At 32.1% G+C, this 24744-nt stretch overlaps 1 protein-coding gene across 1 annotated transcript in view; it reads left to right on the top strand.

Moving 5' to 3' along the window:
- LOC129232581 (uncharacterized) overlaps positions 1-24744 on the top strand; it is a gene marked incomplete in the record, with an annotated part of 160668 nt that overhangs the window by 129684 nt on the left and 6240 nt on the right. Inside the window, 8 exon segments of the mRNA XM_054866713.1 lie at positions 833-974; positions 3875-4002; positions 6106-6181; positions 6269-6446; positions 8449-8556; positions 12810-13009; positions 18932-19021; positions 23364-23487. Coding sequence (XP_054722688.1) covers positions 833-974; positions 3875-4002; positions 6106-6181; positions 6269-6446; positions 8449-8556; positions 12810-13009; positions 18932-19021; positions 23364-23487 — 1046 coding nt within the window.

Below are 24744 nucleotides of genomic sequence, written 5' to 3' on the forward strand. Positions count from 1 at the left end.
ATCTGTTTTATTTTTCTTTTAAATGTAGTTATTTTTCATTTATTTATTTTGGTTGTATGAAAAATATTTACGTCCAAATACAGTGAAACCTGACTATAATGATATTTTCCTTGGTCCTAGCAAAAATGTCAGCATAAACAATCTAACTGCCTATAAGGATAACCTGCCTACAACAGTATTTTTTTTTTTTTTTTTTTTTTTGTTTCCAACAGTATCGTTGTAGACAGGTTTTACTGTAATAGATTCAAAAAAGCTCATCGAAATAGTTATATTCAAAGAAGTTTAGTCATTTTGTTTTGAAAGCAAATGGTATCATTCTATGGAGCATTAGAGATAACATCGTCCCATGCTTTGTGTTACATGTGCATATAGATGTTCTATTTTAATTTAATCTGATTTTTTTTTTTTTTAATTTTAGTGTATGAATATCCTTTTGATGTTCACTTTTGTTTCAATGTTTCTTTCTTTCAATGTCATACAGAATCAATTCCAAGAATTTTACGTGGCGCACAATCCTTTATTCACGAAAACATTTTTTTTTTAATGATAAGAGAGAGCTGATTTTTTCCCCCCAGAAAATATAAAACTTAAAAAACATTGTACGAAAATTCAGAAAAAATTACGGCAGTCCAGTATTCTATCATACTTATAGACAATTTTTTTCTGAAACAAAAAAGAAAAAAATAATTATTTTTTGATTTGAATATTTTTTTTTTAATCCAAAATGGTTTAACCAGAAATTCCGATCATTTTTTTGCAAAGTAGTTCATGTACCATGGATAAAGGTAAAACGCTTGTACAGCTCTATAACTATTTGTGTATTCTATTTCAGTTTTCAGCCTCAGCCAAAGAAGTATCGCTTAGTTCAGCTGGAGAAAAAGAAGCAAGGGGCCTTGAGGAATGTTAAATTGGACTTAAAATCCAGTGTGCCATCTAAATTGAGTCTACCTCTTCAAAACCTGTTTGAAAATTTTGTAAGTTTCCAAGCATTTGTTAATTTACATCACTGATGCCCAACCTATGAACCGCTTTATTTTAAAAGGGGACTTCTATCATTTTTATCAAATTTCGTCTCTTTCGTGAAAGGGACAAAGATTTTTTAATGAAAAAATATGACTTTTTGGCTCTCGAAAATCCGAGTCTCAAAAATCCAAAGTTCCACTTAATTCAAGGATATTTTAATGATATATTTTTTACAGAAAAATGTTTTAATCTGAAAATCGAAATATTTTGCTATGCTTAGAACTTTCCTGACAGCATACAATAAGGCAATAAAAAGATATTGAAAGGTTTACTTCGATAACATGACATGAAAATTCAATGACTGTTAGAGGCGGATTAAGAGATGCCTTGGAGAAAGTAGGAAGTAGGTTGATACAAAAAATAAAAACATTGTTTTGCCTCAAAGAACGAACAAACAGCTCTTTGGAAATACCCCATTGCAATTAAAATTGGGAGTGCAAAACTTGACGTTGTATGAATTGTAACATTTACGAATTTTTATCCTTCTGTGACTTACGTTTTGTATTATGTGAGGTACATACATAAGCTCACACATAGACATACATGTCACGACAATACTCATATAAATTTTTTCGAAGACTATCAAAGGGCATTTTTAGGTTGCCTGCAAATCTACACACAAGCATGTGTAGTCATCAAGAAAAAAAAAAAACTAAGCAAAGCTTGTTTAGAGTTAATTAAAACATATATTTATGCTGAAATTTGAGTGATAAATTTTTCGCGGAGACAATATTTTCTTTTCATAGCATAAGGAAGTAAACTGTGCATGTGCTTATGTAGTTCAAAGAATTTTTGGGATAATCTTGAGTTTTCAGTAATCCGAGGTGGCGTGAGCCCCAATTACCTCAGATTTTCGAGACTCTACACTATGTCTACAGGAACGCTTTGAAATTTGCATTTTGTTTTATGCCACAAGTGAGGAAGTTTTTGCCACTCCCCCAAAATTAGAGAAACGGCAGAAGTCCCCTTTTAAAATAAATCAATTCATATGTGATCCATGTGACTTGTTATGTTCAGTGTTAGAATTTAAAAATACATTCTAGAACTTTCCTAAACAACCAATCGTCTTCATTCAGCATTAAAAACTATTGTTGCAGATGTAGAACCGAAAGGTAAGCATTTGATTTCCAAAAAAAATCACTTTATAATAGAGATGGCCAATATCGATCTTTTTGAATGATCCGTTCATCAGAGGATCGTTCATTCTTTTGAGCCGTTCGTTGTACTTGATCAATTTTAAATTGTTGCAGGTAGAGACGTACCGAGTAGCACTTTGGCCGAGTACCGAGTTACCGAGTGCTCGGCCTTTCACTACTCGGTCAAGTTACCAATTATGTTTTAAGAAGAGCCACCAACACACATGTGATGAATTTTGAACTTATTGGAATAGTAGTATAGACCTCCTTGTCCATATAATAGTTTTTAAAACTAAATTCCTCTTGAAATTTAATTACGTATTATTTAAAAAATTTTGTTTATGTCAAAAATTTTACAAAAAAAATTATTTTTAAAATTAAAAATAAATAAATAAAAGGTATGATTAATCAAGTTGGAATTGAAACAATATACCAATCAATTACCTATAGTTCTAGTCCGCCAAACATAAATAATTTTTAAAAGCAGATAAAACAAATGTGCAGGAACACTGCAGACACATGTTTCTGCCCCCCCCCCCCCCCCCCCCCCCGTTACAAGGATCGTCTTTTTCAGTGCATAACATGTGAGCTAAAGAATGTAAAGACATTTGACAAAAAAATCCGACTTTTGTCAGATGCCTTTAAATTCACGAGCTCCCATTTTGCGCATAGAAAAAGGAATTCCTTGTAACTTCCAAAACACGTGTCTGCAGTGTTCTTGCACTGTGCTTTTAATGTTGTTTTATTTCCTTTAATTTTTTAAGCAAAGGTATTTTTATATTTTTTATAACTAATTTTTCTTTGTAGCAAAAATCCATTTTTAATGTTAATATTTCATATTTTCTATACTTACCTTTTTTTGCATAATTTTTAAAAAATAAGTTTTATTAACTTTGGGGACATTAAAATAAAGATTTATTCCATTGAAGCATTACAAACTTCATTATTCTCAAAATTTAAGTTTGACTTATAAATTTTAATTGTAAATGATTGCAGAATATAATGCTTTCTCTTTTTTTTTAATGAATTTTAGTATCTGTCTTGGACAATATTTAAGTTTTTTGCAACTACTCTGTATTGGCCGAGTACCGAGTACTCGGCAAATTGGCCGAGTACCGAGTAGTTACCGAGTACTCGGTACGTCTCTAGTTGCAGGTGATCTCTATGCAAGACATGAGGAAATTAGAAATGTTCAATTATGTCAGTAACATTCCTTTGAGAAAAACAACTAAAATTATCTATAAGTAAGAAAATATGACTTTAAATATTAATTTTTAAAAAAAATCAGTTCTCTTATCTGAACACTCCCTTAGTTCGTAAAATACTAGTCTGGCATCAAAACATTCAAAATATTCTTGGAAAGCTATAAAAAAATTAATAAAATAAAATAATTGACTTAGTTAAGTTTTAAAAAATAAACTAAGTGGTCATCTTACAAAGGGTTTTTTACAATACTCCAATCCAAGATAGACAAGGGTCGAGATAGGTCAAGTTACAGAGGTTTTAATTCATTATATAAGATAGGACTAATTCCTTTCCTGATAAAAATAGTCAACATAGACAGGTGGACAACTTTACAGTTTTTACTGCACTAGAATTAAGCATAATGTGATTTCTGTGATTTTCTGCCATTATAAATAATTTCAGATTGCTTCTTTTGATTTTTTTTTTTTTTTTTTTTTCAAGCTTTGTTTATTTCACTAATTTTTTTTTAGATGGATATTCATACCATGGAAGGCACGCTGCAAGACTTGGGTGTGTATTCCAGTTTTGAAGTGTTGCCTTTTGGCAGTTTGTCCGAAGATATCCTCATTGCTGCTGAAGACTTATTGAAACAAATTGGGTGAGCTATTATTTTTCTGGAATCGCAATATATTTACTTTTATTGAGTAATTTCATTTCATTTTTAAAATACGTATTTATTTATTTAATGAAATAATGGAGTTAAATGGAAAAATTTATCTTATGTGTTCTTCGTTATTTTCATGACTATTTCTTTTAACAGTATGTGAAATCTCTCTTTCAATAATAAATTATTGTAATTCAAATTTGTATCCCAGCAGTAGACTCAAAACTCACAAATGCTAAATTTAGAAAGATCCAATGACATTTTCGACATCGTTCTAGGTTGCAGTATTGAATTAGTGGTTTTGTCATATAAGATATAATTTAAAATATACTACAGGGTTCATACGCTCCTTCAAACCTCCTCCAATACTCCTTCATTAAGGAAATGTTTTTGAAGGGCCTTTCAAACTCCTTCAGTTTGGTTTTAACTCCTTCAAAACTCCTTCTTTTTTAGTTGAAGATTATATAATTATCCTCTATGACAGCAACTTAAAATACTTTGATCGACAACTAACTTCGTCACAAGGGCGATTTTAATGTAGTAATTTTGTATATTTATTTTTTTTCATAAAGTCATAAAAGTTGAAGGTGAAAATGTTATTAAATGACATTTGATAAGTGAAGTAAAACATGCTTAAATGGTGCTTGGCTATTTTTTCAAGTTTTATGATTCTTGTTTTTCCCTCCACCACACCCTCAGCAGCAAAAGTCGGGTTTTCTAATTATTATTTAAATATTTAAGAATACATAAGCAGTTGTATTATAATAAAAAAAACTATAGTTTAGTAAGTCGCAGTTATGATATTGTAAAAAGGGTCATACACAAGTGATGTCATGCCTTGAGGGGGAGCCAGGTTTATGGAAATTGTGACAAGGGGAAGAGAGAGAGTAGCTAAAAGTGACATCTCACAGTTATTTTAACAGTATTTTTATAAAAAATACTAGTTTTTACCCGCGGCTTCGCTCACGTTGATGTAGTTTTTTTCAATCGATTCAAGTTAACGGTCAACACAGGCAGAGGTCAAATACTTACCAAAAAATGGTTTGTCTCCAGTTTCGCTGACATTTCAAATTGAAATCGTGCGCAAAGACTAATTTAAGTTTTTGTGCTGTTTATGGATTTGCTTGATTTAACTGGCGAATAATTTTAAGTGTTAACAAATTTAAAGAAAGAAATATTAAAGAAATGACGATATTTGGTTACATGGTGTAAACCAAGAAACAGTATTTCGTACTCTTTAGCTTCACAAACAGCGACAGTTGAAAAAATTGCCAAACGCCTTAGATATTGAAATGATTCCATAAAAAAAGTTTGGCTAGATCCCTGCTGATCGATTAAATACTCAGTCAACACAAATTTAAAAAAAAAAAAAACGCATTAATTGCCTCAAAGTTGTATTAAAATGGAAAATAATCAGTCAAATCCATATATTATTTGCCAATCTTGTGCAAAAATCTTACTTCACGATTTGACTTGAGAAAAGCCTTGAACAGTCACGAAAAGCAAAGATAGTCAACAATACAACAATTGTCGCTATCGACAGGGAGTTGAGATGATACACTAAATACTGCATTGAGTTGAGGAAAGCCTTCGAACATGGAACTAAAAAGCTCATAACTCGTTTTTTATTCTACTTAGAAATTTGGAACAGGTGCCATCTTCAGTAGAAAAATCAGAGCTTTCGATGGACATATAATGTAAATATGTGCAAGTATTTTTTCATCCCAATATTAGAGAATTTATACAAAAATTGTGTTTTATTGCCCCCCATAACGGGACGAAAACTACCCTATGTGTTATTCTGATGCATAAGCTATGTTATTGTCAAGTTTCATCAAAATTCGTTCAGTAGTTTTTGTGTGAAAGAGTAACAAACATCCATCCATACATCCATACATCCATACAGACAAACTTTCGCATATATAATAGTAGTAAGATGACATGTGACAAAGTTGAAAGGGGGTCAAATATGTTGAAAAAAGGTCAAACATCATTTTATAACAGCCCATTAGTACTCCTTCAAAACTCCTTCATTTTATTTCTGAAATTCTGTATGAACCCTGAATTACTAAGTCATTGTATTTCTCTTGTTTCTAGCAACGTCATCACAGAAAAGGATAATTTACAGCAAAATACGAAATCCCAAGAAAAATTTGGAGAACTTATGCATAAGGTAAAAACTGTGATCTGATCTGCATGTATTTTTGCTAGTTTTCATTCAGTACTTGAACTTGTGTGTGATGCTTCCTGTTCTATGCAGATTGTCAAACTGAGCGAAGAGTTTTACCAAATTCTTCCGGTGTTTGGCTATCAGTACGAAAAGCTCTGTCCCCTCTTCAGTGCCCCGGATGTCCAGTCCAAACTTGTCCTCATCCATAACTTACTTCATATTGGGCTCTCTTCGCAGCTCCTTTTAGGCTCCAGCCAGCATTCTTCAGGTATGTTTGAAAAAAGAAACACCTTGTGTTTTCATACTTCACACGCTTACACGTGCCCCGAGGGTTAGTTGAAAAAGTTCCCACACTTCACTGAAAGTGCTTAATTAATAGCTGCCAACTTGTACGATTTAGCCGTACATTGTAAGATTTTCAGACGTTTTGTACGATTGTACAGGGGTCGAAGTGGTCCTATGTTTCCTATATTTTCAAAAAAAGTATGAAAATCGTCCTATATTTCCTATATTTTTGGAAAATGTCCTATATTTCCTATATTCCTGTTTTTTATCCAATTTATTTCTTTAAAAACAGTAGTTAAACTATCTGACTTCGGATTTTTCGTCGGAAGTACGTGTGCAAACGAATTTCAAATTAAAAAACGCTATTCACTAAATCCTGCTACAGGCATCTTCTCTCATTGGCCACAGCAATATGACGTCACTGTAGTGGGTGGAGTTTCGAGAACGAATTCTGAAGTTGGTTTTAGAATTTTGCGTTTGGCAACAGCAGTTTGTTTTGTTTTCCAGTGTGTGTTTTTTTTTTTTTTTTTTTTTTTTTTTTTTTTTTTTTTTTTTTTTTGGTTTTTGTTTTTGCGATTATATTTTTGTGTTCAGTGCATTTTCTGATCGGAATGTTCTAATAGTCTTTTTGAAATCTTTTCTTTTTGTGGAATTTTATAGAACAAAATATCTATATTTGTGCTACAAAGCATTGGTTATTTCCTGTTAGTTCTCAACACAAAGACAGTTTTTATTTATTTATATAAGCTATGTTTGTGACACTTCTATCCCTGCAAAAATTGTGAGTTGCTGTGTTAATTATCAATAAATTTCACTTTGTTCTTTTTTTTTTTTTTTGTCTACAAAGTACATTTTTTTCAAAAATTATTCTTTCAACTACAGGAAAGTCATTTCAGGTGTCAGTTATAATTTTGTTTGAGGATTTTTTTTTAAAGCAAAATCATTGATAAGAATAAATAATATGTATGTATTATTTCTTTTTTCATAGCGAAACTATTCATATAATGTGTCCTATATTTGTCCTATATTTTTTGTGGAAAATGTCCTATATGTGACAAGTCGATCACTTCTACCCCTGATTGTACGGTCTTATGGTAGATTTGTACGAGAACTGGGCACTTTTTTTTAACGGATAACAGCATGGAGAACATTTTAATCTGTAGGAACTTACAGAAAAACTGTTGGTAGACAATTTTTGAAAGCTGCAAAGTCAGCAACTTTTAAGTTTAAAGAAATGAAAATTTATTTATTTTTTGCTTATAAAAGCATAGATCAAGTAAAGCTAAGTATTTGAAAATGTTATAAGGGCATTCCACGGCATTTTTGATATTATGTAGAGTCCGTAACGTGAACTTTTTTTGCCGTAAGTTGTTTTTAATTTCTCGTTTGATTTGCAAATTATTTTAATTTGAGCTGGTGTGTTGGTAGGAAAAGATCAAAATAAAATAATATGCTAATCAAACAGTAAATTAAAAAGTTATGGCAAAAAAGGTCACGTTACGTACTCTACATGAATGTCAAAAATACCTTGGAGTGCCCCTATAATACTTCAAATTTTAATACTTTTCTTTATAATGGTCAAAAAAGCGTAGAAATAGCCACTGCACACATTGTAAGATTTTTTTTAAGTTGGCTTGTTGGCAGCTATGTTAATTCCAGTGACCTATTAAAAAGGCCCTTGAAAGTACTGAATTTATGGTTAAAATGCTTAATTACAATAATCAATTAACCAACATTTTGAAGCACAAAAATCGTAAACAGTAATTTACAAGTTTTGTGCTTCAAAACGTTGGTTAATTGATTATTTTAATTTTCAGCGCAATTTCCACGACCCTACTAAAATAATCATTTTTCCCGATTTCCAGGTTAGCCTGAGATTTGAAAAGCTTTGAACAATGATCCATTGTGCATTGTTGTATGTGTTAAATTATGCTTTTATCAATGTATATGCTTATTAAGTAATTTATAATGTCTATTCTTTTCAGTTATCAATCCTGTGGATTATGTGTACAGATCAATAGGTTGCAATTTGAAACAACTAAATAAGGATTCACAGGAAGCTCAAATGATCTTACAGTACATCCATAACACTTGTAAGTTGAAATTTCCGTGCTTTTCGCATTGTGATAAAATTAGCTGTCCATTCTCCCGATGCTTCCGGGATACTCCTGAATTTCGATACCTGTTCCTAAACTCCCTGACCCTTCATGAAAACAGCGAAATTTCCTTAAAAAAGGGATTTTTGAGCATAATTTGAGCTTTAAGAAAAATCTGCACCGTAAAACAATCAAAATCACAAAAAATAAATAAATAAAGGGAACCCTTTTATTAACATGATTATGAACATGATTATGAACATGATTATGAAAATATCGTAGAAGTTGAGATGATTCAAAACTCGTTCCATTTTAACAAATTTGGATGAGACGAGTTATGTTTCAGCATCTGAATATTATATAGACATTTTTGTATCAGCAATCAGTTTTCAATACACATTTTCTAATACAATATAACCCTGATTGTCAAGGGACTGGAAAAAGTTATCGTTAAATCAAGGAGCATTGAAGCAGTCAAATTCAGACCAGTGAAATGCATCATTAATTTGAGAAAATAGTTACGTCGGGTGCTCTTAAATCGAAGCTATACTGTACTTATACACAGTTTTGAAATGAATGGGTGCCATAGTTTAAAAGAAGGTGTCAAAAATTTCAAGGAACATTGCTTAAGCTTAATTTAGTAAATGATGGATATAGGGATTTTTGAAATGTCACTCGTATTCATAGCTAGATAATATAGACGCATACATGCAAGCCGTGCGTGAATACATTTGATGCTGTGCAGATACATTTGCTGTAGATATGTGTATTGGCTGAAAATTGTTAATAATATGCATATTAAATACAGTGAAGCACCGTTTATACGTTTCTCTTTTATACGTTTTTAAAATTAGTCCCAGCCAAGTCTAATACACAATAACCTATACCTATTATATGTTTTTTCGTTTATACACTTTTTTTACACAGTCCCTTCAAAAACGTATAAACGGTGCTTCACTGTACTTATTTTCTTCAAAAATTGAAGTTAAATTAATGAAAAACATTCATTATTACTTTCACGAATGCATGATTGAAAGCGAAAGGTATTTTCTTACTAAAAGTTTTACTTACCCATTGGATGTTGATTTTCATTCCTGCAGATAGTTTTGAGCTATGTGCACAGATACTTTATATTTTTATCTTGGTATGCTCATATTTGATGCATGTTTCTTTCATTTTCATCGTTTTTAAATTTGTATTTTCCGAAAAAAAAATGGGCTAATATGCTCCTATTTTTTTTCTAAATTTCCTAAATCTTTACCTGCTGCAAGGAACATTTATTATCACTCATTAAAAGAGAAACCAAACTTATGCCTCTTTTAAAATGTTTTTTAATTAAAAGCTGTGGGTTTCTTGACTTCCGAAAATGTGGTGATTGTAATCTCAATTTACTAATTCCAACTCCTGCAAGATTTTCTAACTCCAAATTGCGGATCTCATATGGGCCCTAATTTAAGAAATCCCTACTTATTTTTTAAAAAAGTTTACACTCAAATTGTTTTCATTAAACAATTACATGCAACATCTCCTGTACTTTATGCATAGGTCTCCTGAATTTTTAGCTTTCAGCAAATCCTGCAGGATTTCCTAATGCCCAATGGGGTTGTTTCCTTCAGTCAAAAGTAGTTCTTTTTGTCACTGAAATTGATAGAATAAGCAAAAAAAAAAAAATACATTGACCAAAAAAAATACTTTTATTTTCCCAACAGTTATCTTTCAATTTTTTTTTAAACTATCCGATTTTTCAAACAAGGCTTGGTTTTGATGACCTCACAAATGATGCTCTTTGGCGCATCTTTCTATCGCATTTCCACATTATTATAATCAAGAAGCGAATCACATATTGCGCTCTATGCTTGTTATCAACACTATCGTTGCCAATACACGTGAGTAAAGATGCGAATTAAATATTTTGTTCTGTGAACGGCAACTCTGAATGGCATTTCATCATTTGTGAGGTCATCGGCAGAAGACATAAACAATGAAAGCGCACCGATTTAAGAAATTTTTTTTTTAATATTAAACTTAAACAAATTATTTTAAAAATGATCAGATCCTATGTTTTTAAGCATGCTCTTTCAGAAAAAAATACTGTTAAAATGTTGGAAACGACCCCATTGCTGGTCTAAAATATGCCTAATTCAAGAAATCCCTATTTATATTTAAAAAATCTCTACAGTTGTCCCTCGCTACTTTGAGCTTCAACTTTCGCGTTTTCACTACATCGTTTTTTTTTTTTTTTTTTTTTTTCCAATTATAGCAATGAGCCTTTTTTATGTTCTCGTGTAAACTTTTTCTTACAAGAGTATTACAAATTATGTCTTTTAAATAAGGTAAGCTCTTCTTAGGGACTGTAGTTGTACTAGTTGAGGGAGTGGAGGTTTAAAATCGCCGAAGAAAGTTTATCTCAATTTAACTTTAAAAAACGCTAACTGCAAAGTATAAATCACTGTACTCTTACTAGGGGATAAATGCATCTCTAATGGTGTTCAACAACGTACTAACTTTTTAAGCTGTATGCGTAATACCTTTCATGAGGATAAACGTGGAGGAAGAAAGGGGGCACATATGGTCACTAACTGGAAATTAATTCATCATTGAAGAAGTTGAGCTATTTTCATAGATTAGTAGTAGTGTGTAAGAACTGCATGTGTGTGTGTATGTACTTTATTTCCGAATATAAATAATGTGATATCGATTCCGTCTAATATATCTCGTTTTCTCATATTTGTGCAATGTATTAAGTAATACAAATGTAATGTTAGATAAGGGTGCTGTTTCATGTCTTGGGGGCTCTAACTATGTTAAACACCCATTTAAATTGTCGTCAGTAAGTTTTATGCCCTCTAATTGGGAAAATATTCGGTTTATAAATACAGAATCCTACTTTGCGGAAATTTCGGTCATCGCGGTGAAGTCTGGAACGAATTAACCGCAGTAAACAAGGGTTAACTGTATTACACTTTACAGGGTTTAAGATGCGTTCAAAAGTTCTTTAGCATAAAAGCTAAAATTGAGGGGAAAATGTTAGCAAAATGCTAAAATGTTACACATTCTCATATATTTATATATGCCTCAGTGTGTTTCATCTCCAGTTGAAAATAAAATTCATATTTCATCTGTGACATCTTTGAAGAAATAAGTACAACAGCTATTTTTTTAAAACATAAAATAAAAAAAGAAAACACGATTGATGTTTAGAACGTTGCAGTCTCATCCTCCTCCTAATAAAGCAGTTTTTGGGGGGACATAATGCTAGATAAGACTAATAGTTATTGAACTTAATTGTAGTTTAAACATCTTAACTAAGATTTAAAAAAGATTAAGTTGATTATCGCCATACATGCTTCCTTTCTAGGATCATAGATTTCTTCTTCTTTTTTTTTAATTAATTTATTTTTTATTTGAGCAAAAAAGCAAAAATGCATTGCTTTATTTTCGCAATTCAGATAGTGTTTTTGTTGGCCTAGCGCCCCTTAAATAATAATTAACAAGTCTTAACTAATTCATCTCACCACTTATCTCACGATAGTATAAGTCAACTGCCTAATCCTAGTATGGGAGAAATTTTGAACGATGTTTTTCTTTCTTCTAATGCGGACGCCTGAAGACGTATCTCGCACGTGCAGTTGCCGATCTATGACGTCACGATCTTTACGTAATCAACGAAGCATCGTAACAGATCGGCACGTGCCCGATGCTCATTGGCCAGGTGCTATGCTGGCGTGTATCAGAAGGGGATTTGGCATCCGCATGCAAATGAGTTCACTTAGAATATAAGGAAAGGTTTCGAGTATGAAATGGACTTCTTCGGTGTTTTCTCTCTGGCTAGTTGACTTGAGCGCTCGTTTGCTTTTATGCAACGATGCGGGTTATTTTTAATAGATAGTTAATAGATTGATATGGATCAGCTCTAGTTCGCGTTGTTTCAAATGTTTTTGATTTTATTTAACTAACTTTACTAAATTACCAAATAAATTTGGTTTTTATTTTAAGTTGTCTTCAACTATTTTTTTAATCATGCATTTCTAGTCATACATTTAATTAGGTTATTGCATTTGGAGGTTATTAGTCTTGAGCATTCTCTTGCTCATTAGTTTTCGCATTATGCGAAAAATGCGACCGTAGCGGAAACTGACCCGACACTTAATTTTTTTCCTTATATTTATTTCAATGTTACCAGCTATGGTATTATAGATATTTGTTCATGCGTTGCTGTACATTGAATCGTTTCAATTTTCCCCCCGTAGCCCTTCACCGGAAGCCCAAGGTGCAGTCGGTTTTCGCTGTGAATCTCCCGGCCCAGAGGGAGAAGTTCGAGTCCAGCGGCCTCTCCAACCACATGCTGCTGTGGCATGGAACTCGCCTTTCCAACATCCTGGCCATCCTGTCCAGGGGGTTGCAAGTGGCGCCCCTGGGGGTGCAGATGAACGGAGACATGTTCGGCAAGGTACCAACGCTTTCCCCGATATTCAAAGTGTGTGTTGTTAATACAGTAGGCGCCGCTTAATGTGATCACTTTGGGACGAATACAATTTGATAACAATAACCGACTGATAACAATAACGGAAAAGAATCCAGGAGACACAAAATAATGATTTTTTTTCCTATTAAGGTGCATTTATTTTGGCAACCTCAAATTAAAATCACAATGACTCAACTGAACGCAGTTTTAAATTATAAATTATTAAATCAACAGAATGGAAATATCTGAATTATAAAAATTTAAAGCTAAATTATGCACTTTTTAATCACGTAGTAATAGGTGAAGTAAAATATGACCGTTTTCCCTGACATTCGTAAACCAGTTTCAAATCACAGTCAGCTTTTCTATCTTTTCCAGCATGGTTTTGCTTGTTGTTTAAATTTTAATTTAACTTCGCTTTGTTTTCAATCTCGACTCAATTCTTTAACAGCTTACAAAGTAATGGCTACAATGGAGTTCCTACGTCAATGCCTGCAACATGTCCAGCGACTGAATTTTTTTAGGTGCAAAAGAAAGTTTTCTCAGGGGGGAGTCTGGTCACTGGGTCGAACTTTCTATAGCTTCATTCTTAGAAAATTTTTGAATTGCTATTGAAAACCACAAAATGCTACACAGAAAGTTAGTCTCGTCAGGGTTTGCCTATGTATTTCTGTTAGTTGAGGAACAAAAACGGAGGTAAAATTGAAAGTTTATGGAAAAGTGATAACAATAATCGAAGACGCTGATTACAATTTCCGACTTTTTTAACTTGTGTTAACATTCAATTGTTCCGGGACTTCGTGATTCTGATAACATTATGCGAATGATAACATTAACCGTGATCACATTAAGCAGCGCCTACTGTATTGCATTCGTGTAAGTGATGGAAAACAAATCATTCAAGAACCGGTATGCTTGAAATTTTTTGTGGAAGAAGGAGGGGGGATCAACAATAAAAAAATGATTATGAAATTTTAAACACATCCTAATAAAATATTTAAAAAAAAAATTTTTTAAATACAGTGGCCGTCGCTCATTAAAATCACATTCGTTCAGAGGATGTTGGATTTTATGAAGTGGCTGATTTTATAAACCGGCATATCTACATTTAAAAGAATGAAAGGTTTTCAAGTTTGAATACTCTAAAAACGAAATGAATTACTTCATTTATTTTTGTTTTACCTATTTCAAAATGCAATTGTCATTTTAGCTAAACATAAGGTACATTTTTATTATTATTTGCACAAGGGTCTTTTAAAATGTTGGTGCACTGTTGTTTTGATTAACAGAATCGGAGAGATTCAATATTGTTTGACAGTTAACAAAGCGTTTTGTTACCTTCAACATTATATTTTCCTCTTTGCTCTAAAATACATCATGTATCATCAACAGGGTTGGCCGAATTGGACCCAATGGGTTTTTTTTGAAAAAAACCCATTCAAAAAAAACCCATTATTTAGCCCACTTTTGGGTTTTTTAAAATTTTGTGAGAATTTTTAAAAAAATTAATTAGTTTAAATACTTTCACAATTTAAACTTTTTTATTTGTTCTTCACCACAGACAATGAACATGAAAAATGGATTTTGAGCTTTAATAGTATTTCTTAACTCTTAACGGCATTAAAAATATACTTCAAAGATTTTAAATAAATGTATTTAACTTTTTCTTTAACTGATCAATAAATAACTCAAATTATCTTGACCAAGTCCTGTCACGTCTGATTTTCTCAATATTTGTAGATTGTACAGAAGAAACTAATCTAGTTAAAAGGCTTTCATGTAAATTATTTTCTGCTAACCAACACGTCACAAATCTCGAATAAACACAAGGTAAATTTTTTAGAAATAAACAGATTTTTCAAACGGTCGACAAAAAACAGAACAGGTACAGTATTTTCATTATTTTACAAAAAAGTTTAATATTTCTTACCCTGTACACAGAAATAGAAAAACAGGCAACATAAAATTCAAAAAAATGTCTTGATTAAGCTGGAATTCAGTAAAAAGGGATTTAAACTAATTGAGGTTCTACAGTAGTTTTGCACAACGAAATGAAATACTATAAAGTAAAATGCAAAAAAAAAAAATGTAGTAATTAAAAAACGAACAATAGATTTTATCACTCGAGAAGTAACTTTGCCTTAACTGTTTGGTAATAATGAAAATTAAAAAATCTGAAACTTAAACATTCTTGGGTTTTTTCGTCTTTTTATACTTTTCTTCATAAAACTCTGAATTTTAACTAGGTTTCCAGCTTTTTACCCGAAGATAATCTTTGCACTTTGTCCATATACTTATGCTACAATATGCTACAAGTACCCCCACATTTTCCCTAAAAAAAGACAAAAAAAAACAAATTTCTTTTAAAAAATCCAACTTTAGTTGGGTTTTTTTTTGGGTTTTATTTAAAAAAAACCCTGGGTTCATGGGCTTTTTTTTAAAAAAAACCCGGGTTTTTGCCAACCCTGATCATCAAGCTCTGTTAAATTCTGTTGTTCTATCAAAGAGGCAAATTTGGCCCTGAACCGGCACATACAGGCTGAATCCCAGCATTGATGTGTGTGCTACTTTTGTATTACATCTAGTTTATAACTTATAAAACAAAAGAAAATGCAAGAAACATTTTTGACATATTTGACTGGGAGCTGGAAGGTCTCTTGTTTTGATCACGGCGCTGGAGTGTGCTTTTCATAATTTTATGTATTTTTTCTTAAAAATGTATTTTCTGTTCCCACAATGACTACGATAATTTCTTGCATTAAAGTTGTTCTGGAAAAAGATGAATGTGTATCCATTGAAAAATTCATTTTGTAAATTTAGTACATAAATGCAGGGTTGGCAAAAACCCGGGTTTTTTGGGTTTTTTTTAATAAAACCCCCAAAAAAACCAACTAAAGTTGGGTTTTTTAAAATAAATGTGGGTTTTTTTGTCTTTTTTTAGGGAAAATGTGGGGGTACTTGTAGCATATTGTAGCATAAGTATATGGACAAAGTGCAAAGATTATCTTCGGGTAAAAAGCTGGAAAACTAGTTAAAATTCAGAGTTTTATGAAAAAAAAGTATAAAAGACGAAAAAACCCAAGAATGTTTAAGTTTCAGATTTTTTAATTTTCATTATTACCAACAGTTAAGGCAAAGTTACTTCTCGAGTGATAAAATCTATTGTTCGTTTTTAATTACTACTTTTTTTTTTGCATTTTACTTTATAGTATTTCATTTCGTTATGCAAAACTACTGTAGAACCTCAATTAGTTTAAATCCCTTTTTACTGAATTCCAGCTTAATCAAGACATTTCTTTGAATTTTATGTTGCCTGTTTTTCTATTTCTGTGTACAGGGTAAGAAATATTAAACTTTTTTGTAAAATAATGAAAATACTGCACCGGTTCTGTTTTCTGTTGACCGTTTGAAAAATCTGTTTATTTCTAAAAAATTTACCTTGTGTTTATTCGAGATTTGTGACGTGTTGGTTAGCAGAAAATAATTTACATGAAAGCCTTTTAACTAGATTAGTTTCTTCTGTACAATCTACAAATATTGAGAAAATCAGACGTGACAGGACTTGGTCAAGATAATTTGAGTTATTTATTGATCAGTTAAAGAAAAAGTTAAATACATTTATTTAAAATCTTTGAAGTATATTTTTAATGCCGTTAAGAGTTAAGAAATACTATTAAAGTTCAAAATCCATTTTTCATGTTCATTGTCTGTGGTGAAGAACAAATAAAAAAGAAGTTTAAATTGTGAAAGTATTTAAATTAATTTTTTTAAAACTTCTCAGAAAATTTAAAAAAACCCAAAAGTGGGCTAAATAATGGGTTTTTTTGAATGGGTTTTTTCAAAAAAACCCATTGGGTCCAATTCGGCCAACCCTGCATAAATGTCTTGTTTCTATTTCAAGCATATATTTTGAGCGGAGACTCAAAATACATGCTAGGAGACTGAAAATTTCAAGATTCTTACCATTCTTAATTTCAGTAATTTATTAATTTCAAAAAAAAAAAAAAATTTAATTTTTCAAAAAAATGCAGCTACTTTTTTTACTATAGCAATTTGTTTTCATTTCTTTTCACTGTGGTCTAAAAGATAATTATTGATAAATTTAGTTAGAAAATTTTTGTTAACATTTGTAATCTATTCTAAAGATTAATTTTCAATTTTTCCTGTCGTTCCTGCGTTATTTCGAATTTTAAGTCATTGCGCCTGAAGTTCTTGAGAAATAAGTTGAAATTCTGTGTCTAATTTACATCGAATTGTCTGTTTATTTACCTCGTTTTCTCATACTCAATACACAAATGCAGTGAAGCTACCTTATCAGAAAGACAGCTTATACATCAAACAGTGCTGATTTTTATAAATTTGCATTTTATAATATTTAATCATTAAGTATTCTTTCAGGGTGCTTACAGACTTCTTAGCGTTTACGAAAAGCAGTTAACCTGTGCTTAAAATTAAGTCAACTAAGTAGTTTTATTCAATAATAAAAATAGGTTAAAGTTTTGTTACTTTATCAAGATTTTTACCATCTAGCAGATTTCAAAGTGCCCCACTTTGTGGCATGGCGCATATTCAAACGGTATTCTACCTCTTCTCACATTCTGGTGAGAAAATTTGATGAGCTACTGATTTCTTTCAAAAAATATAAATTTTTGAAACACTTTAATTCTTTTATGGAAACCTGTTTTTAAGTGGACTTTAATATACATGTTTAAACTAGTATGTTGTGGCCATCACGAAACTTTCTTCTATATTTTTCTTTTTTTTTTTTCTGATCCCTCCCCATGCTTGACGAGGAAGCAATATTCCCAACAAAAACAAAATTACACATGCAAAAACTTGACTACCATCCCAATGTCTGAATTATTGCAAAAGCAAAGCAAAGAGCGAAAATTGAAAGTTATTTTAAAAGCCTTGCTTGCATTAATTACAAATATTTTATTTGTTAACAAACATAAGATGGCAACAGTTAAAAATTTTAAATCATTGAGATAATATTTCCGATCATTTCCATTCAATTAAAATCACGAGAAATACGCAGACGACAATCTATTACGATTTATCTTCTTATTGTTGCATTAATAAAGCTATTTTTAATCAAAAAAAAAAAAATCAACACCTCTTGGAGCGATTGGCGTCAAAATTCAACCAAAGCCTGTTTACATATGGATTCACATATATTCCAAATTTCAACCAGAACGTAGCATTACTTCTTGAGATAGGGCACTCACAATGGAAAAAAAGAACGGGCGATTGCGCTACCCCCTTTTTAGCTGTTGACACCAAAATAAAATCAGCTCTTATACCCACTAAGGACTACTTGCCGATAAATTTTTCTTTCATTCCGTTCATTATTTCTTGAGATACAGCAGTCACAATTGACGACAAAAAACGTTCTATAGCTCAACCCCCGTTTGAGTTATTGACACCAAAATTGAATCAGCACCTGTTCCTGTTAATGGCAACATATTGACCAAATTTTGTCTGATTCCGCCAGTTACTTCCTGAGGAATAGCAAGCACGCGTAACTCAAAAAACGTCCCATTGCTCCACCCCCCTTGGAGGAATTCGCGCCAAAAACCAATGGGCACAAGTTCACATAGGGGCACATATGTGTACCAAATTTCGTTCGATTTCATGCGGTAGTTTTTGCTGTAGAGCGGCCACAAAAAACTGGTCACACACAGACGTGACACACACACACACACACATACACACACACATACATACACACATACACACAGACAGACAGACATTTTCCAAAAATAGTCGAAATGGACTCGGCACACCTCAAAACGTTCGAATCCTTCGAAATTCGAAAATTTGCACGAATCCAATACTTTCTTCTATGTATTAAATATAGAAGAAAGTAAAAAGGGATAACATTCTAACTCTGTTTTCTTTTTACAGGGAATTTATTTTGCTGACATGTTTACAAAAAGCCAGAAATATTGTACAGAGCATCATTCTACATATTCGAAATTTATTTTACTTTGTGAGGTAAGTTTTTGAATTAGCACGAGTATATTAAAACCTTCTAAATGGATACTGTAGTTTAAAAACTTGAAGTGTTGCATGTATTCAGAACAGAATGCCTATGTTTTTGATTAGGATTGTTCTGCTTTGGTTTGATTTTCCTATTGCAATTTTTGTTAACCCTATAATGCATCGTGTTGCCATTTGGCAATGTTGAGAAAAAATTAGAACTCGGTAGTTGCCAATAACCAAAAAAATACTCGCTGAAGATGTTATTAAAAATTTCAAACTTATAAATGAATCTGATGGAAAACAGAAATAGATTAATTTTTTCAGCATTCGCAATTGTAGGATTTTTTTTTTAGTTTAATGGGTTAGAAAATGCTTACTTTTATAAAAAAAAATAAAGTTTTACAACTACTTAAATAGTAAAATATTTTTACAATCAGACCCCGAAGAGTTCCTACTTTTTAGAGCTCCCTCCTTATTTTCCTACTTTTTCCTTTTTTTTTCCTACTTTTTCTTTCTTTAGTATAGCACTTCTAATTGTGCATTGATTCTTATTTTTACAATGCCGCACCGATAATTTTCTGCATGTTCAAGAAACAAGCAGATCCTGAGCTTTTCATTGACTGCTTACTGTAATTTCCGGAAATAAAGCTGCGGCATCTGCATGTTTAAAAGTTAAATTTTCGTAAGGGACTTTTTGCCGTTGCGGCGTTTATGATCGATTTTTCTTTTATCACCCCGACTTCAGTCCTACTGTTTTAACAAAACAATAAAGAAATAGATACTGCAGTTATATATTATTTACCCGTCAATTAGAAGCTTTAATTCAAGTAAACAGCCGACTGTTTAAAATGTGCGGGAAAAGTCGAAAAAATTCCCTATTCTCCAATTTTTTGTTTATTTGATTACAAGTGAAATGGAGCTCTATTTAAAAAGAGAAACAATTTAAAACCTTAAAAGGAACGTAAAGAAGCAAAAAATTAAAAACCTGTACACTGTACATATTTTATTGATGTTTGTACACAATAAAAGCGACAGATAACAGAAATTTGCAAAAACGAACCACTTCAAAAATAATCGCGGAAACTAAGTTTTTTCATGCATAAATATGATTATTGTTCATTCTAAATCGTAAACATGATGATAAAATTTATAAAATTTCATTTTCTTTCCTTGCAAAGAGTATTTGCAAAAAAAAAATACGGCAATACCTAGATGGGCGAAAATTGGAGGAAATTTGGTGAAAAATTGGAAATCAATTTAAATGCGAGATTCCGTTTTTATTTCTCCACATTTTTAAAAGTTGGGGGATTTAGCCACAAGCAAATATGTACTGTATTTTTTTCTTTTTAATGGGTCTATTCTGATACATCATCAATATCGATGAATTGCTCATCATTTTTGTGTGCTGTGTTATGGCAATGCAGCATTTCTGAACATTTAAAATTTTTATCAAGTTAAACAAAGAGAGAGGGGGGGGGAGAGAAAGAGATATATGCAGACATTTGATGCCAGATGCTCCCCCCCCCCCCTCACTCTCAATTTCGTGAACAATTTCCGAATGAATATTTTTGTTGTATGGGGAGGATTGAGAGAATCCACATGCCTTCATTTTTATGCACAGAGAAACATTAGTAATTGATCTTTGTCTTTGATAAAAATGTTATGTTTACCATGCATGGATTTTTCCTTTATTTTTTCCGTGGCAAAAATTTTGGAACAAGAGGGGGATCAAACCAATAAAATAATGTTCGTTTTTATTGCTTGATTAAAATTAAAACTGGTCCGTCATTTTGATTTTTCCCCCGTTGTGGATAGCGAAGGATGTATACTAAATGCAAATTTATCTGAAAACAGCAAAAACCGCGCAAACTTGTATAGTTAAGCATTAATTTTCCAAAGTCAGGGAGGGGAGACATTGATCCAACTGACCCCCGTCAATCACGTGCCTGAAACAAAAATTTATGTTGAATGCTAAAAATACATAACATATTGATATGAACCCTTTAGTTTACTTATTTCGTTATTTATTTAGTTTAATTGTTTTATAATAAATTTTATGTCCCATATTTAAGAACAAATTTATTTTAGTTCTGCATTTTCAGTCTTTTTCCTTTCTTACTTCCTTTTACAAAAAAGGAAGTATTGTATTCGCGAAAAAATTTTCACTCGAAAATCGACCTTCATTTCCATTTTGCTCACCCCTGAATCAATGCTGTTACTGCATTGTTGAAAGGTGTTTCTTTGTTTGGATTTTATTTTCATATTTTTGTAATTAATATTTTTGTTTACACCAGTTTATTTTGATACTGATGATTGTCAGCTTGTTTCTTTCGTTCTGTTTTTGTGACTCAGTCTTTCATTAAATCCCTTTAATACTTCAAAAGTACTGTTAGTGATTTTAGTCAGTTTTAAATAAAAAAAAACGGTTAGTTTATTTTACATTAGAAATAAAGTTTACGCTAAATTTGTTTCCTCTTGATGTGTGTGTAGTCTTATCTCTTCCTATTTTTTCCTACTTTTTTAAGTGATTTTTTTCCTACTTTTCCTATTTTTTAAAATTTTGATTCCTTATTTCCTACTTTTTTCCCACTAAAAATCACTTCGGGGTCTGTACAATTTTTAGGTACATTTAATAGTAGATTTTTTTTTTTTTTTCAGTTAAACCCGATGCTGCCAAGTGGTTGTTTAACCACAAACCATATCTAAATTAAATTATTTTTAAAGTGTTTTAAAAAAACATGCAATTTTTTGGATTAACCCTTGCTTTCATTCTAAATCAATGCACTAAGATTTTCATTCCTAATTTCTTGGTTTTATTCAGTGTGTTTATATAAACCCCAGGGGTGTTTGTGAGCCGAAAATTTTGGGCTGACAACACATTTTAAAACTAAATAATTATTTTTAAAAAAAAACTTTTAAAATGGTTTTCTTTCCCAATGTTTTTTTATGCATATTAGAAGAATTGGGGGGGGGAGCCTCCTCATAGTCTCGTAAAATTTCACTGTCTTCAGAAAATTTTGCTTGAGTCTACTATCAGCCCAGGGGCGCAACCAGGGGAGGGCCTCACAGGGCCCGTGCCCCGCCCCCCCAAGAACGCTAATTTGAACAATTTTCAAAAAATTCGAACGAAGATGAACGCGCTTTGAGAAAACGAAGTGGTTCCAAAGTAAGCAGGGATTGTAGACAATAAGACAATTTTATAAGTGTACATATGCAATGTGGATACTTAGGACTCATCAAGTGTAAATGATTTTATTGATTATTTTGTTGTATTTTTAAGTGATTTCATGCCATTTTAACGTGTTCCTTTTTTTTCTTTCCTTGAATGATCTTAAAAATATGAACAGTTTAGCGCTTTTGGTGATAAAAATTACTGTGCATTTTGATTTATTTCATTAATATAGTAAACGAAGTAATAACAAGTATTGATTTCCATCTATTAATTTGAACATCTTACCGCCATACTGTTGTTTCGAGTAATTTAAAGTTTATTTTTAACGTGATTTCAATTCTGGCATAAGAACAATTAATGTTTTTGCAACAGTTTTTGAATAAATTGCAAAACTTATACAATTTTAAGGAATTTTACTCAATAATATTAATAATAATAATAAATATATATTGATGTAAAGAGAGAGAGAACGCGATAGAGTGTTGTGAAAAAAAAAAATTGTGCCTCCACTAAAAATATTTTCTGGTTGCGCTCCTGATCATCCCTGATGAACTCAAATTTTCTTGCACTGAACTATTGGAAACATTCAGATTTCCAGACTCTGGAATGCATCAAATCTTTACTAATAATAAAGCAGAAAGTCTCTCTGTCCGGAGGATGTCTGTAGGATGTCTGTAGGATGTCTGTGACGCGCATAGCGCCTAAACCGTTCGGCCCGATTTTCATGAAATTTGGCACAAAGTTAGTATGTAGCATGGGGGTGTGCACCTCGAAGCGATTTTTCGAAAATTCGATGTGGTTCTTTTTCTATTCCAATTTTAAGAAGAAAAATATCATAAGATGGACGAGTAAATTACGAAATTATCATAACGTGGAACCCGTACAAGGGCACAAGCCAATTGGCGAGATACGAAATTATCATAACGTGGAACCGTAACATGGGTACAAGCCAATCGGCGAGAAAACTCACCATACATTATTTGTAAATATACAGGCGAACCAAAAGACCTTTTAATTTTTCTATTACGGGCAAAGCCGTGCGGGTACCACTAGTAAAAAATAAAATAAGAAATAATTGATCGTTTCGTTCTAAAATATACTATGTTTCTAAAGAGCTGAAAAAGGCAACAGATTCTATTGATGTGTTAACGTTTATGTGATAGTTCTAAAATCTGTTCACAGGTGGCGCTGGGAGACGTGAAGGAAGTAGACCACAGTGTGGTGGTGGATAGGACGGAGAAGTACGACAGCATAAAAGCGGTGGGCCACAAGCAGCCCGATCCTGCCAAAGACGTCTTTTGGAAAGGTGGGTTGTGGTTGCACATCTGTACTTTTTCTTTCTCTGATTGCTTGTACCAGACATTAGAGATCCTAAATACGGAGAGATTGGACAACTTCGGAACGGCGGCCATCTTATGTCCACAGATGCTAACTCCCCGTAGACCACCGTAATGTATCTTCTACCCCAAATATCATTGTACACTGTATCGAAAAAATTGGAAGCTAGTTATGATATCATGAAGGGAAATGTGCAGATCACAAACATCTGTTTGTTTTCTATCTTCATGAACAAATTTTTGAGGAAAAAAAAATGTTCTTTGTAAGCGCTATGACGATACGAAACGGTTGGCGCCGGATTGCCAGACTTGGTGCTCAATCCGTTTAATGAAAATACGAGGAGAAGAAAAATCAGTCTTTTCTTTGAAGATTTCATGTCTTATATCACGTGGGAAAGCTAGAAATTCACACAGCACAGCATTTCGAGCCAACAACATTTGGACTGAACATGGCGCACCGTTGTCCAATCTCTTCGTATACAGGATCTCTACCAGACATGGTTCAAAGATTCTCAGCATGTCCTTATTCTTTTAAGAAATGAATTTGGAATGAATTAAGTTTTCGTGTTCTTCTAAAAAAAAAAATATTTTAGAGTCTGTTTTGAGAAAAACAGTTTTCAAAAAAAAAAAAAAGCAAATGACATGCCATTCACTGTGTTTTAAGCTTTAATGTAACTTTAATTTTAACTGTAGGTGGCGCAGTTGGAAACTGTTATACAGTAGAAGACCCTTATAACGCACACCTTGGAACCAGAGCTTTTGGGTTATACAGGTTTTTGCGTTATATAGATCATTTCACAAATTTTGAAACTAATATTCAGACTATATCTATACATTAGCACTTCAGAATGAGTTTTCTCTGCAATGAGTATTAAAGCACAAATACTACAATTAGTTATTCACAAATAAATATGTTTCACAATCAAAAGAAAGTGCATTACCCTGCACTTCTGCTAGCTTCATGGTTTGCATAACAGCTGCATTTTCAAGAGCCATCAGGTATTTTCTATTTACTGTAAGTACTAATTTTCCTTTAAAAGCTTTGAAATAAGATGGAAAGATGAAAAACTGTTTCAAAATTTAATTTGCCTCACAATTTTTATGCTTGCAAAGCAAAACAGAGGGATTTTTTAAACTTAAAAGATATTGTTTACTTCGGAAAAGTTGTGCGTTTTATAGAGAATTGCGTTATATAGGTCGGCGTTATAATGGTCTTCTACTGTATA

Source organism: Uloborus diversus, unplaced genomic scaffold (genome assembly GCF_026930045.1).
Source record: "Uloborus diversus isolate 005 unplaced genomic scaffold, Udiv.v.3.1 scaffold_13, whole genome shotgun sequence".
Classification (NCBI taxonomy): Eukaryota; Metazoa; Arthropoda; class Arachnida; order Araneae; family Uloboridae; genus Uloborus; species Uloborus diversus.